Below are 12,211 nucleotides of genomic sequence, written 5' to 3'. Positions count from 1 at the left end.
AGTTTTTTTTTTTATTTTTTATAAATGCTTCATAGAATCCATCCTCAAGTTCAATATCACAGCCTGGTTTGGTTCACTCAGTCTCATCCATCATAACAGTCTCAATAAAGTCATCAAGATCAGTAGCAAAATCATTGGACAGCAGCAGGATTCACTTACCTCCATCTATAACCACAGAGTCGTGAGGAAAGCCACACAGATCTCCACAGACCCCACTCACACTCTGCACCAGCACTACACCTTTTTACCATCAGGTCGTAGGTTCAGGTCCCTGCCTTTCAGGACCTCCAGTTTTCTGCCCACCTTGATCCGGCTGATGAACAGCAGCTAATGTGACTAGTTCTTTGAGCAGGCTGTGCTTGGCTTTTATTGGCTTTTGTAATTATATTTATTAAGTGTTGATGAAGTGTTGATTTTATGAAATTTTATTATGCATGAAATGTATGTTTCTGCTCTTGCTGGCGCTCTGTCTGCAAAGGAAGTTCCTAACGGATAAATAAAGTTATTTTGATTTGATTTATAGGTTTCTATAGAACACGGCCTATAGGAGTCTTGGCCTATAGAGACCTATAGCATTCTATAGACATAAGGACCCATAGGCTCCGTTGCCAATAGAAACCTATAGGTTTCTATAGACATGCCAACATATATTAACACCATATTAATCAATTCTGGCATTTTACTCAAATTTAGAAGCTAAATTATCTGATAGAAAAAAATGCGGAATTTGGATGAAAAAAAATGATTTCTTTGTAGAACCATGGAACGTGGAAACTGCAGTATCATCAAACACAAGTATAGTTGTAAACATCCAAATGGGTCAGCATTAATGCAGACAGTTTGCTTCAAATGGTTACTATAACATCTGTAACTAAATTTGTAGTTTTTAGGCTCTTCTGTTTAACTTATTTTAGGGTTAACTTATTTTAGATCTGCCTAAATTATTGTATATCTTTTCCATGTCATTTAACTTCTTTTTGTTTGTTGTTTTTTACATTTCATGCCTTCACCAGGCCTTGCGTACTGCTATTTTGTTTCTCTCATGTACCACATGTATGAAATGACAGTAAATGAACCCCGACCTTGACCTTGATAAACGAAGCTTAATGACTTGATGTAGAAACAGAAATCTGCCTATGACTGACATAACTCAAGCAAATTTAAATGACCCCAAAATGTACTCATTAATATATGAGCTAATCTGTCAAATCCAGCACAGCAGATTAAACAAGAGCAATCAGAAATTTCTGAGGTCCTCCAATCCGGATCACCTCCAAAATTCAGTGGAGTCTTCCATGGGCTAACGTGTCTGTGGTGAAAATTTGGTGAGAATCCATGAAGTAGTTTTGACGTAATCCTCCAAAGCCTATAAAATGAAACTTGATACAGAATCCGGATCTGGATCACCTCCAAACTTTAATGGAGTCTTCCATGGCCTAATATGTAACTGTGGTGAAAGTTTTGTCAAAATCCATGCAGTAGTTTTGATGTAATCTTGCTGACAGACAGACAAATAAAAAACGCTGATGATTTTTATTACATCCTTGGTGGACATAAAATTATATCATGTTCTGTGCTTCTTTTTTCTTTTTAATATGAATATGTGATGTAGGATGAGGGCTGCACAGTGGATGCATAGGTTGTTATAACTGAGGCCTCACAGCAAGAAGGTCGGGGGATCACTTCCCACCCTTTCTGTGTGGCGTTTGCGTGTTCTGCCCATGTTTGTGTGGGTTCCCTCCGAGTGCTCCAGCTTTCTCCCACATCCAAGGACATACAGGTTAGGTGGCAAGGTGCCTTTAAATTTACATAGTTGTGGATGTGTTTGTTTGTCTATATGTGTCCCTGCGACAGATTGGCGTCCTGTCCAGGGTGTCCAGGCCTCACGCCCTATGACTGCTGGGATAGGCTCCAGCCACCCCCTCCCACCCCAGCCCTTAATTGGAGTAAGCGGGTATAGCAAACGGATGGATATAGGATGAAGACAAGTCTACATTCCACCTGACTGTGGTAGCTGGATTTTTACTTTTGAGCATTGGAAGTGTATCACTTGTCTGTCTGTATGGTTGCCGTCCTGGATCCAGGGTGGTTCCATGCTGTGTTGGATGCAGTGTCTCACCAGCGCATGTCTCATTGTCTGGTTGACCTAGGACCCAGACACATCCTGAACCTTGTATAGGTCAGCTCAGGAGTGTGTGTAGTCATTCAAAAACCATCAGCTTTATTATAAGGACACTGTCAATCACAAGACAGATGAATTAAAAATAAAATCAAACCCAATTCATCAGTTATAAATGCGATATGGTTGAAATACTGATCACTTTTAGTTACGTTAAGGTTTGAGGAACATAATTATTATTATTATTATTAAATAGTTGTAGTAGTTTATACGTATGCTTTAAACCAATGATTGCGCTTTTGAAATGTTTGGCGCCTCCGAACACCCGTAGTGACGTCACCTTATGGAAATTTGTCAGAGTGGCAAGATGGCTGCGGAACCAAATAAGACTGAAATCCTGACCATTTTCAAAAGACTGAGGGCTGTTCCTACAAATAAGGTAACCGCTGGACTTTCTTTCGTTATTTTTCTTGAAATGCGCATTTGATGGAACTCTCTTTGGCGACTGTGTGTCTGCTTCCGGTCGGTATTAGCCCGTCGTTAGGCCCAGCGGCGAATGTTATCCTGGACACCGGTACGACAGCAGGCCACGTCACGCCAGACAGACCCACGGACTGTTAATATTAACGGACGGTCCGTGTCCGCTGAGGAAGACCGCCTGACTGTTAATATTAACGGACGGTCCGTGTCCGCTGAGGAAGACCGCCTGACTGTTAATATTAACGGACGGTCCGAGTCCGCTGAGAAAAACCGCCTGACTGTTAATATTAACGGACGGTCCGAGTCCGCTGAGGAAGACCGCCTGACTGTTAATATTAACGGACGGTCCGAGTCCGCTGAGAAAAACCGCCTGACTGTTAATATTAACGGACGGTCCGAGTCCGCTGAGAAAAACCGCCTGACTGTTAATATTAACGGACGGTCCGAGTCCGCTGAGAAAAACCGCCTGACTGTTAATATTAACGGACGGTCCGTGTCCGCTGAGGAAGACCGCCTGACTGTTAATATTAACGGACGGTCCGTGTCCGCTGAGGAAGACCGCCTGACTGTTAATATTAACGGACGGTCCGTGTCCGCTGAGGAAGACCGCCTGACTGTTAATATTAACGGACGGTCCGTGTCCGCTGAGGAAGACCGCCTGACTGTTAATATTAACGGACGGTCCGAGTCCGCTGAGGAAAAACCGCCTGACTGTTAATATTAACGGACGGTCCGAGTCCGCTGAGAAAAAACCGCCTGACTGTTAATATTAACGGACGGTCCGTGTCCGCTGAGGAAGACCGCCTGACTGTTAATATTAACGGACGGTCCGAGTCCGCTGAGAAAAACCGCCTGACTGTTAATATTAACGGACGGTCCGAGTCCGCTGAGAAAAACCGCCTGACTGTTAATATTAACGGACGGTCCGTGTCCGCTGAGGAAGACCGCCTGACTGTTAATATTAACGGACGGTCCGTGTCCGCTGAGGAAGACCGCCTGACTGTTGATATTAACGGGCGGTCCGTGTCCGCTGAGGAAGACCGCCTGACTGTTAATATTAACGGGCGGTCCGTGTCCGCTGAGGAAGACCGCCCGACTGTTAATATCAACGGGCGGTCCGTGTCCGCTGAGGAAGACCGCCCGACTGTTAATATCAACGGGCGGTCCGTGTCCGCTGAGGAAGACCGCCCGACTGTTAATATCAACGGGCGGTCCGTGTCCGCTGAGGAAGACCGCCCGACTGTTAATATCAACGGGCGGTCCGTGTCCGCTGAGGAAGACCGCCCGACTGTTAATATCAACGGGCGGTCCGTGTCCGCTGAGAAAAACCGCCTGACTGTTAATATTAAAGGACGGTCCGTGTCCGCTGAGGAAGACCGCCTGACTGTTAATATCAAAGCGCAGGTTCAACGAGGGAGCAGATCAGAACTGGACATAGGGTTCGTGTCTGCTGATAAAGGTGGAAAAAAAATCAGCTAATTATGAGAACATGTTAATGCCACTGTTTTGTGTTGACAGGCTGACCAGTGAGCTAATCAGCTATCAGAAAACACAACATGTTTAATTAACCGTCAGTTAGAAAACATTTATTATGTGATTTTAAAAAAATTGTACAAATAGTACATAAAAGCGCACATCAAAAGTTAGAATCCATAGTAATAATTAGTCATAGTAATACTAATTGCACAATTAGTACATAAATACCATCCAAGGTTAAAATAATAGTTAAAAAACATGAATTGATACAATAGCACATAAAACACACCACCTAAGCTAAAACCATAACAATATCTAAAAACTGAACCTAATACCTAAATACCTAATACCTAAAATTCATAATAATATTGATCATCTCTTTAGAACATGTTTAATCAACCGTTGGTTAGAAAACAGAATGTTTTTGTCAATTACAGGGGCATCACACTACTCAGCCTCCCTGGTAAAGTCTACTCCAGGGTGCTGGAAAGGAGGGTTCAGCCGATAGTCGAACCTCTGATTGAAGAGGAACTATGCAGGTTCCGTCCTGGTCATGGAACAACCGACCGGCTCTTCACTCTCACAAGGATCCTGGAGGGTGCCTGGGAGTATGCCCACCCAGTCTACATGTGTTTTGTGGACTTGGAGAAGGCGTATGATCAGGTACCCCGGGAGATGCTGCAGGAGTATGGAGTGAGGGGGTTCCTTCCCAGGGCCATCCAATCTCTGTACTCACAAAGCCAGAGCTGTGTGCTCGGCAGTAAGTCAGTCTTTTCTGGTGGGGGTTAGCCTCCACCTGCACCTTGTCACAATTTCAATTAAATTTAATCAGCTTATAAAGCGCCAAATCACAACAAAAGCCATCTCAAGGTGCCTCACACAAAACAGTTCAACATAAAAATTAAAATAAATAAAAATAAAAAATTCAAGTACATAATTAAAAACAGAAGTAAAAGAATAAAACAGATTAAAAAAAATTAAAACTATTCATAAGAGAGAGAATAAAAACGGGTTTTAAGTCTTGACTTAAAAAGGTCCACGGACTCCGACTGCCTCACGACTGCCTATTGACAGGAGCTCCACTTTACACTCCATTTGCAGCCTTATAGGGAGAAAGGATCAACAGTTATGATAAATCTGACTTCAGAAATCAAATCTACGTATCTGAATTGACCTAAGCACAAGTTTTCATGTCTTAAATGTAAATAACGGCAGAGAAGTCGGACAGAGAATCTGCAGTGATTACAAGCGCAGAGCATGCATTTTCCACTGACGGCGAGACTGATGCAGCGCTTCAACCTTTCAAGATGGTGGGGCTGCCATCCGCTCGGGGCAGTTCTTTTATACGGGTCTTGCCTATCTGGTAAATTTGTGGATGATACACGAATTTTACAGTTGAAAGGCTTCGTGTTCCCCGAAAGTTCAAAGTTTGTGCAGCACGAACACAGTGAGAGAGAAAGAAAAAGAGAGGGACGGAGGGAGAGCGAAAGTAAGCAATGGAGCAAAAGCGCCACCGTGTTGAAGCCTCACAGGACATGTTGAGACATGCCCAGCTCTTCCACCATTCGGAAGATTCAGATGGCTTTCGGTGGTTTTTCAGTCGTGTGACTATCCGATAAATTGTGGAAGAGCTGGGCATGTCACAACATGTCCTGTGAGGCTTCAACACGGTGGTGCTTTTGTTCCGCCATCAGCTTCTTGCCAAAGCCTTTGGCATGAATTTCGCTGCAACTCTTTTCATGGCAAAATCTTCTGTCACAGTGGAATGTGCCGAAAAAGTGCTGATTTCCACCTCTTCCACAATTTCTCGGATAGTCACATGACGGTCCCACATCACCACAGCGTTCACTTTGGAATGATCCGGTCATTTCAGCGTGTTGATGGCCGCCGGGAGCGTGGCGCACTCTCCACCGTTGTGCAGACGTCTTTAAACTGGTTGTACCGCTCCTTAATCTGTTTGATGCCCAGAGGATCGTCACCGAAAGCCGTCTGAATAATCTGAATGGTTTCCACCTGGCTGTCGCCCAGTTTCTGGCAAAATTTGATGCAGTCGCGCTGCTCCGCCGTTTCCTTGCAAAGAAAAAACGACGACAGACTCCACCCATCCTCACACAAAGGCTGCTTACAAGCAAATAACGCAATCGACAGGCGTGCAAAAACTCACGCATGCGCACGAAGGTTCAAGGTTGACTCTTGCAAGCACACGTGATTCAAATCCATCAGGTTTTTGAAAAAAATAAAAAGGTCGGATACTTTTCTAACAGACCTCGTATATATGTTTTTGTTGTGTTTTATAAGTGTAATAAAGGTTTACAATCAAAAATAGGCAAGGAAAAAATAAAGCGAAAAATAATTTTCCACACACATTTATTCAAAACACACAGCAAACTATAATAAACAACTGTTTTGACACTTTATAAAGGTAATTTGAGGTCTTGTGTGAAAGACTGTACAACAAAAAGGTTCAAACAATAAACACAAATGCACATTTTGAACAATATATACAAAATGGTCTGTGCGTTTTGTTGGCCATTGATATGGTAAACAGTGCTTTACGTAGAGAAAGCAACAGAGTTATCCAGTAACATTCACATGCAAACTAGTGGAGCAATCCTGATAGTTACACACTCTTTGTTTTAGCACGTGAGACTCTCCCCGTGTGCTCCTGCTTTCACTGATTGCTGTGCGTAATGGCGCAGGGCACACTGAGTATGTACTAATAGTATGTACTCATTGGAGCACCCAGGGCGCTATTCAAACAGGCCAACTAGTAACACATCACTCCTGAAAACGATCTTTGGCTTTTCATGTGAGGTAAATCTACCCTACGATTGGATTTTGGAAAACCATGTGACGGTGAACCAATTCCGATTGGACACTCACATTGCGTACGTCATCACACAGCTTCTGTGAGGCGTACAAAGATGGCCGATGGCTGGCTCGAAAGTCCGCCTTTCAGCAAAAAAAAACAAAAGTAAGTTTCTATCTTATATCATTCAAAAGTTATTTATAATTTAGTAAAGATTGGTCTTAGTCGTCGTATACGACAGCGTCGACCCCAGAGGGTTAATCAACTGTCAGAAGGTGGAACGTGTTTAATCAACTCTTAGTTTCATCCGTTCTCTTCAGTTGGAGGAAGCTCAGGTACCATCTCATCCTCTGTGTTCTTTGACAGAAATAGTTCTTATCTAATGGCTCCTTCACAAATAACATGAAGTTGGGCGACTGAGGCTGAAACTGGCCACAAATTGCAGTTCATAACACCCAAATTGGTGAACCTAGAAAAATTCCAGCCGCTGTTGGGAGGGACAGACAGTTGGACAGCCATGTACAGATGCTGTACGATCCTGTGCCAGTGGTTTTGTGCATGAACACAGTGCGACCACGTGAGAGGTGTAATACCACGTTGCGCTCACACAGAAGCGGAAGCAGTCACATGTTGTACAAACATACACAAATCGACAAAAACGTGTAAGGACCAAATAATGAGAGCACAGATAAGAATATTGAATGTACTGTTTTTAAATGTAAGACAGTCATGTTACTGGTCATGATGTTATGGTTTAGAACCTCAAAGAGTCAAGAGTGAACCACAAAATGCAGACAGCGAAACCCAAAGGGTTAAGTGCAGAAATGCTTTAATTCCCAAGGTGATGGTGAAATACAATGGTGACAAAAACACATCCTGTGGCAAGTCATTGTATTCCATTTTTATTTCTATTTCACAAAACGTCCCAGCTTCATTGGAATTGGGGTTGTATACTAACAGACTCCACAAAGGAAGAGACTTCATAACAGATCATAATCTGCATAACCTGATCACAAGGGGCGGGCCCACAGACATATACCTAAGCCATGTGCAGCCGTCAGGCGAGACCCAGAAAGTGCAGGAGGAAGAGACAACTGGAAAACACTCATGCCAGCACACATCCACTGACGTCAAGGACAGATGAACGCCACACACACATTCCCACATGCACATAGCAGGTCTCGACCACACCCACCTTCACCCACACGTAGACCACAGGAAACCGTCACACATACTGACATGCACGCGCACCCCAGAACATACACTGGAGGTGTGGAGACAGATGTATCATGAATCAAACAGGCATGCATTCACACAGATTCTCTCACTACACCCATGGAGGACTGAAGGACAGGTACACACGGAAGAAAAACAGATCCACACTTGCGCACATTTCTCCAACACATGTATCACCCACCATTCTCTCACACATGCACCCATCAGCCATCGTTCTCACTCACACACACTCACTCACACACACACACACACACACACAATGGGCCTCATGTATCAATGTTGCGCACTTGTGGCGTAAATTTACGGCGTAAACTTGAAATACACCAAAGTCACCGTGACATGTATCAAGCAGTGCGCACCTGCCCATTTCTGGCGTACGCCTGACGTGATCTTGATAAATGCGGCGGGTGGAAACGATCGTAATTATAATAAACACGCCCATAAATTTCAGACTCCGCTTCAGACACACCCTCATTTTACGACATGGAAGCCGGAAAGACGGCAATGCAAAAGAACTCCACCAATCACGACGCGTGCCAATAGAGCGTCAAAAGCGGCCGTCGTATCAATTGTTTTGTAGTATAATCAAAAAAGTGTTACAGTGGTCCCTCATTAATCGCTGGAGTTACGTTCTAAAAAATAGCCCGTAATACGCAAAACCGTGACGTAGTCAGCGTTATTTTTTACAATTATAGACGTTTTAAAGCTGTAAAACCCCTCACTACACACTTTATACACTTTCTCAATCAGACATGAACATTTTCTCACTTTTCTCGTGTGTAAACACTCTCAAAGTTCAAACCTTAGTAGGAAAATAAGACCAATTGTTTGAGAAAAAAAAATAGAACGTTTTCCTATAAATAATTATGATGGCATTTAGAACTAACGAATTAATTTTAACGATCAACGAACGAGGTCGGACACATAAGAAATTATTAATAGTGACTGACCAGTATTTCACAGATCGGGCCTCTGCGTCCTGCGCTGCGCCTTTTTCCACTCACACCTGGCTGCAGGTGTCTGTTTCCGTGTGACAAACACAGTTATGAGAAGTTGTTGGCGCTCTTTTCTCTTCTGGGCAACAAGATTCTTATAAACAGATACGCAGAACACAGAACACTGTAAAAAAAAAAAAAAAAGACATGCAAAATTGGACTAAATACTCCGCGTGACTCCAAGGCCACGACAGGTGAACGGCGTTATAGCGAGGGACCACTGTATTCTCTTTTCACATGTCAATAATTCTTGACATGTGGATATTTGCTTGCTCAATTAATAAGACACACCTAATCTGTCATTTCTTTATTTTTTAAATGTATTTCTGTATTTATTTTATTGTGACAACCGAATGGAGATGACAAAACCTGGCTGCAGCACGGGCGAATGAAGGGAATGACAACACTACAGTTGTTGTTATTAATTCCATTGTCTAAAACGATCACACCGCATGAAGTTAAGCTCAGCGCTGCTCTGGGTTCAGGCTCGACGTCTGGAGAAAAAGGCGAGCAGCGCTTTCCTTCCTGTCAGCGCTGTATAGCCACGGATCGTGCTCCATAACGATCCCGCAACAGCGGGATTTGTATTGATTATTATGTAGTATAATCAGGAAAGTGTTATTTATGTAACATATGCATTGATTTGTATAATGGCACTGTTTATCATGTTGATCATCTTCATTTTTATGTGGATTCCAGCGCTGGTTCATTTTGGTGTATAATTTACGCCACCTCTCAACCTGGTGTATATTTTCAATGCAGCGTACGCCTGCGACCACATTGATAAATGCCAAGTAGCGCAGCCGTTTTGGCGTACACCCCATATACGCTCAGATATCGCCGTACGCAACGTTGATGCATGAGGCCCAATGGGAGGACAGAGCAGGACTGGACATGTGATCAGGGAAGGACATGAGGACAGGAAGAAACATTAAAAGAACGTCAAAAGACCCCACAACCAAACTGAACCCCAATAAATGATGTGTAATTGATGCTTGATGACTTGACGGCCTGTGTTGGAAATGATGAAACAACTGACATGAATTAATTGATGTGTTCATAATATGAGCGCATCAGTCGGCTCTGCGTGTGCAGCTGTCTGCCCAATCTGCATGTGGTGCGCTGAAGGACACCGCTTCATGTGGACTATAATTCACGTGGGGGATGTAACATTTGGCTTGCTGACCGTTCACATCATCAGGCGGATATTTTGGCTGATGGTGTCTGCAGTGCACACAGAGGTGCAGGTGAACGCGTTCCAAATGTGATATGCATTTTTATTTTTTAGAATGTCAGGAGAGCCTGTCAATGCATGTGCATCGCTGTGGTGTGTTGAGAGGTGATGTTCTTCATGGCATGATATGTGTTCTCCAGCTGTGAGTAGCGATGAAACAGCGGTCAGGTGCAGCTCTGGCTGCATGGTCATCGCCATGCACGCTTATGGCTAAAACAAGTAGTCGAGTAACTCAAATAATTCGATTACAAAAAAATGTTTGAGGCAAATTCTGTGCCTCAAAGCTTCGTTTAACGTTGTAGTACATATGCTATGCCTGTGTGTGGTGCTGTAATGTTCCCAGAAACAAAACAAAAAACAGAAGTCTAGAGCATGCCCATAAGCTGTGTAAACGCTAATCAAATTAGCGCCCAAAGCTACCGCTTTCCATGTGACACACAGAGTAAAATTAAGCCTTTTAAGAGAGCGGGTCCATGCTGATCATCTGAAATAGACTGCCTGCGCATTTAAAGTGAACCTGTGTGTTTGTCTGTTTTTAAAAAACACACGGTCCGCTTGACGTGGGGAGTGACAATTGACTGGGCGGCCAGCTGCTGTCTCTCTCTGCCCGGTGTGAGAGGCTGGGCGAGTCACAGCTCCGTCAGTGTGGCCTGAGGGGAAAATATGTCTTTTGTAACATGGAATTACTTCTGTCATCCCCTCATTTTGTTGAGAGTTCTAATTATGGTGTTGCAGAAAAGTAAACCAAAATTGGCCGTGACTTACGGTGATGGCCGAGTAGCTCTAACCTGCAGTTGCTCTGCTTGCTGCCAGCTTATTTGCTAAAGCAAACTTTAAATATACTCAAACGGAAGCCGGCATCCTTACTAATATTATCACTCTGACCTCACCCAACATCAGATGTTGTCTGGAAAATTGTGCTCTAACATAAATTAGATTTATTGCCAAACACCCTTTTTTTTTTCTTTTTTTTTTTTTAAGTGCACGCTCTTTGTGTGCAGGTATGCTTTGACTGTGCAGCAAAAAATCCGAGCTGGGCGAGCATCCCTTATGGCGTGTTCTTGTGCATCGACTGCTCTGGCATCCACCGCTCTCTGGGAGTCCACCTCAGCTTCATCAGGTAGGCTTCAGCAGCAGAGATTATGACAGATTTGGACTTTTTAAAGATAGACTTGGATAGAGGCTGATTTACAGAAAGTCAGTGTCTATGCTGATTCGGCATGATGGCTTTGTACACTGTTATACTGGAGGCTTTTGCTTATTATTTTGTTTTGCCCTCAGATCGACCGAGTTGGACTCGAACTGGAACTGGTTTCAGCTCAGATGTATGCAGGTCGGAGGAAATGCTAATGCGGTACGTCATAGCTGCCACACAAGTAGGGCTGGACAGTTGAGTATCATAACCACCAGTTAGAACCTTTTCACTGACTTAGAACAGACTCTAATTTGACTCGGGTGCCTGGGACCGTGCCCGAGGACAGATTTCTCCACTCCCCTGCTGGCCTGTGATCGCACTACATTCCAGCGTTGTTGTTAGATTTACACATTAACAAGGTTGTTAGGATCACCCATTTTTCTTTGGGAAATATTGCAGGGATTAGACTTACCATGGTGATGGTGGATGCAAGAACTTTGATTCAAGCATTTGTGTCTTCCATAATTGACTAATGTAATGTTTTTTCCTGGATTATCACTTATAGGCATCAGAAGTCTGCAGATGGTTCAGAATTCTGAGTCTTGACTAGAAGCAGGAGATTTGATCATATCATATGTTGGCTTCCCTTCACTGGCTTTCTGGTTCTGTAAAATCTTATTTTCTCTCTAATTGGTCTTGCACTTACCTGTCTTGCTGAACTTGTTGA

General features: G+C 43.5%; 1 protein-coding gene across 1 annotated transcript in view; it reads left to right on the top strand.

Annotated features, from left to right (window-relative positions):
* The first annotated feature begins 2,436 nt into the window (after positions 1–2,436).
* Positions 2,437–12,211, top strand: part of arfgap2 (ADP-ribosylation factor GTPase activating protein 2) — a 49,714-nt gene continuing 39,939 nt past the window's right edge. Inside the window, exons 1-3 of the mRNA XM_034183368.1 lie at positions 2,437–2,558; positions 11,351–11,469; positions 11,631–11,703. Coding sequence (XP_034039259.1) covers positions 2,463–2,558; positions 11,351–11,469; positions 11,631–11,703 — 288 coding nt within the window. The 5' untranslated portion in view covers positions 2,437–2,462. The remainder of the gene's footprint in view (positions 2,559–11,350; positions 11,470–11,630; positions 11,704–12,211) is intronic.

The sequence above is a fragment of the Thalassophryne amazonica genome, chromosome 2 (genome assembly GCF_902500255.1).
Source record: "Thalassophryne amazonica chromosome 2, fThaAma1.1, whole genome shotgun sequence".
NCBI lineage: Eukaryota > Metazoa > Chordata > Actinopteri > Batrachoidiformes > Batrachoididae > Thalassophryne > Thalassophryne amazonica.
This window is presented reverse-complemented; position numbering and strand designations above follow the sequence as displayed.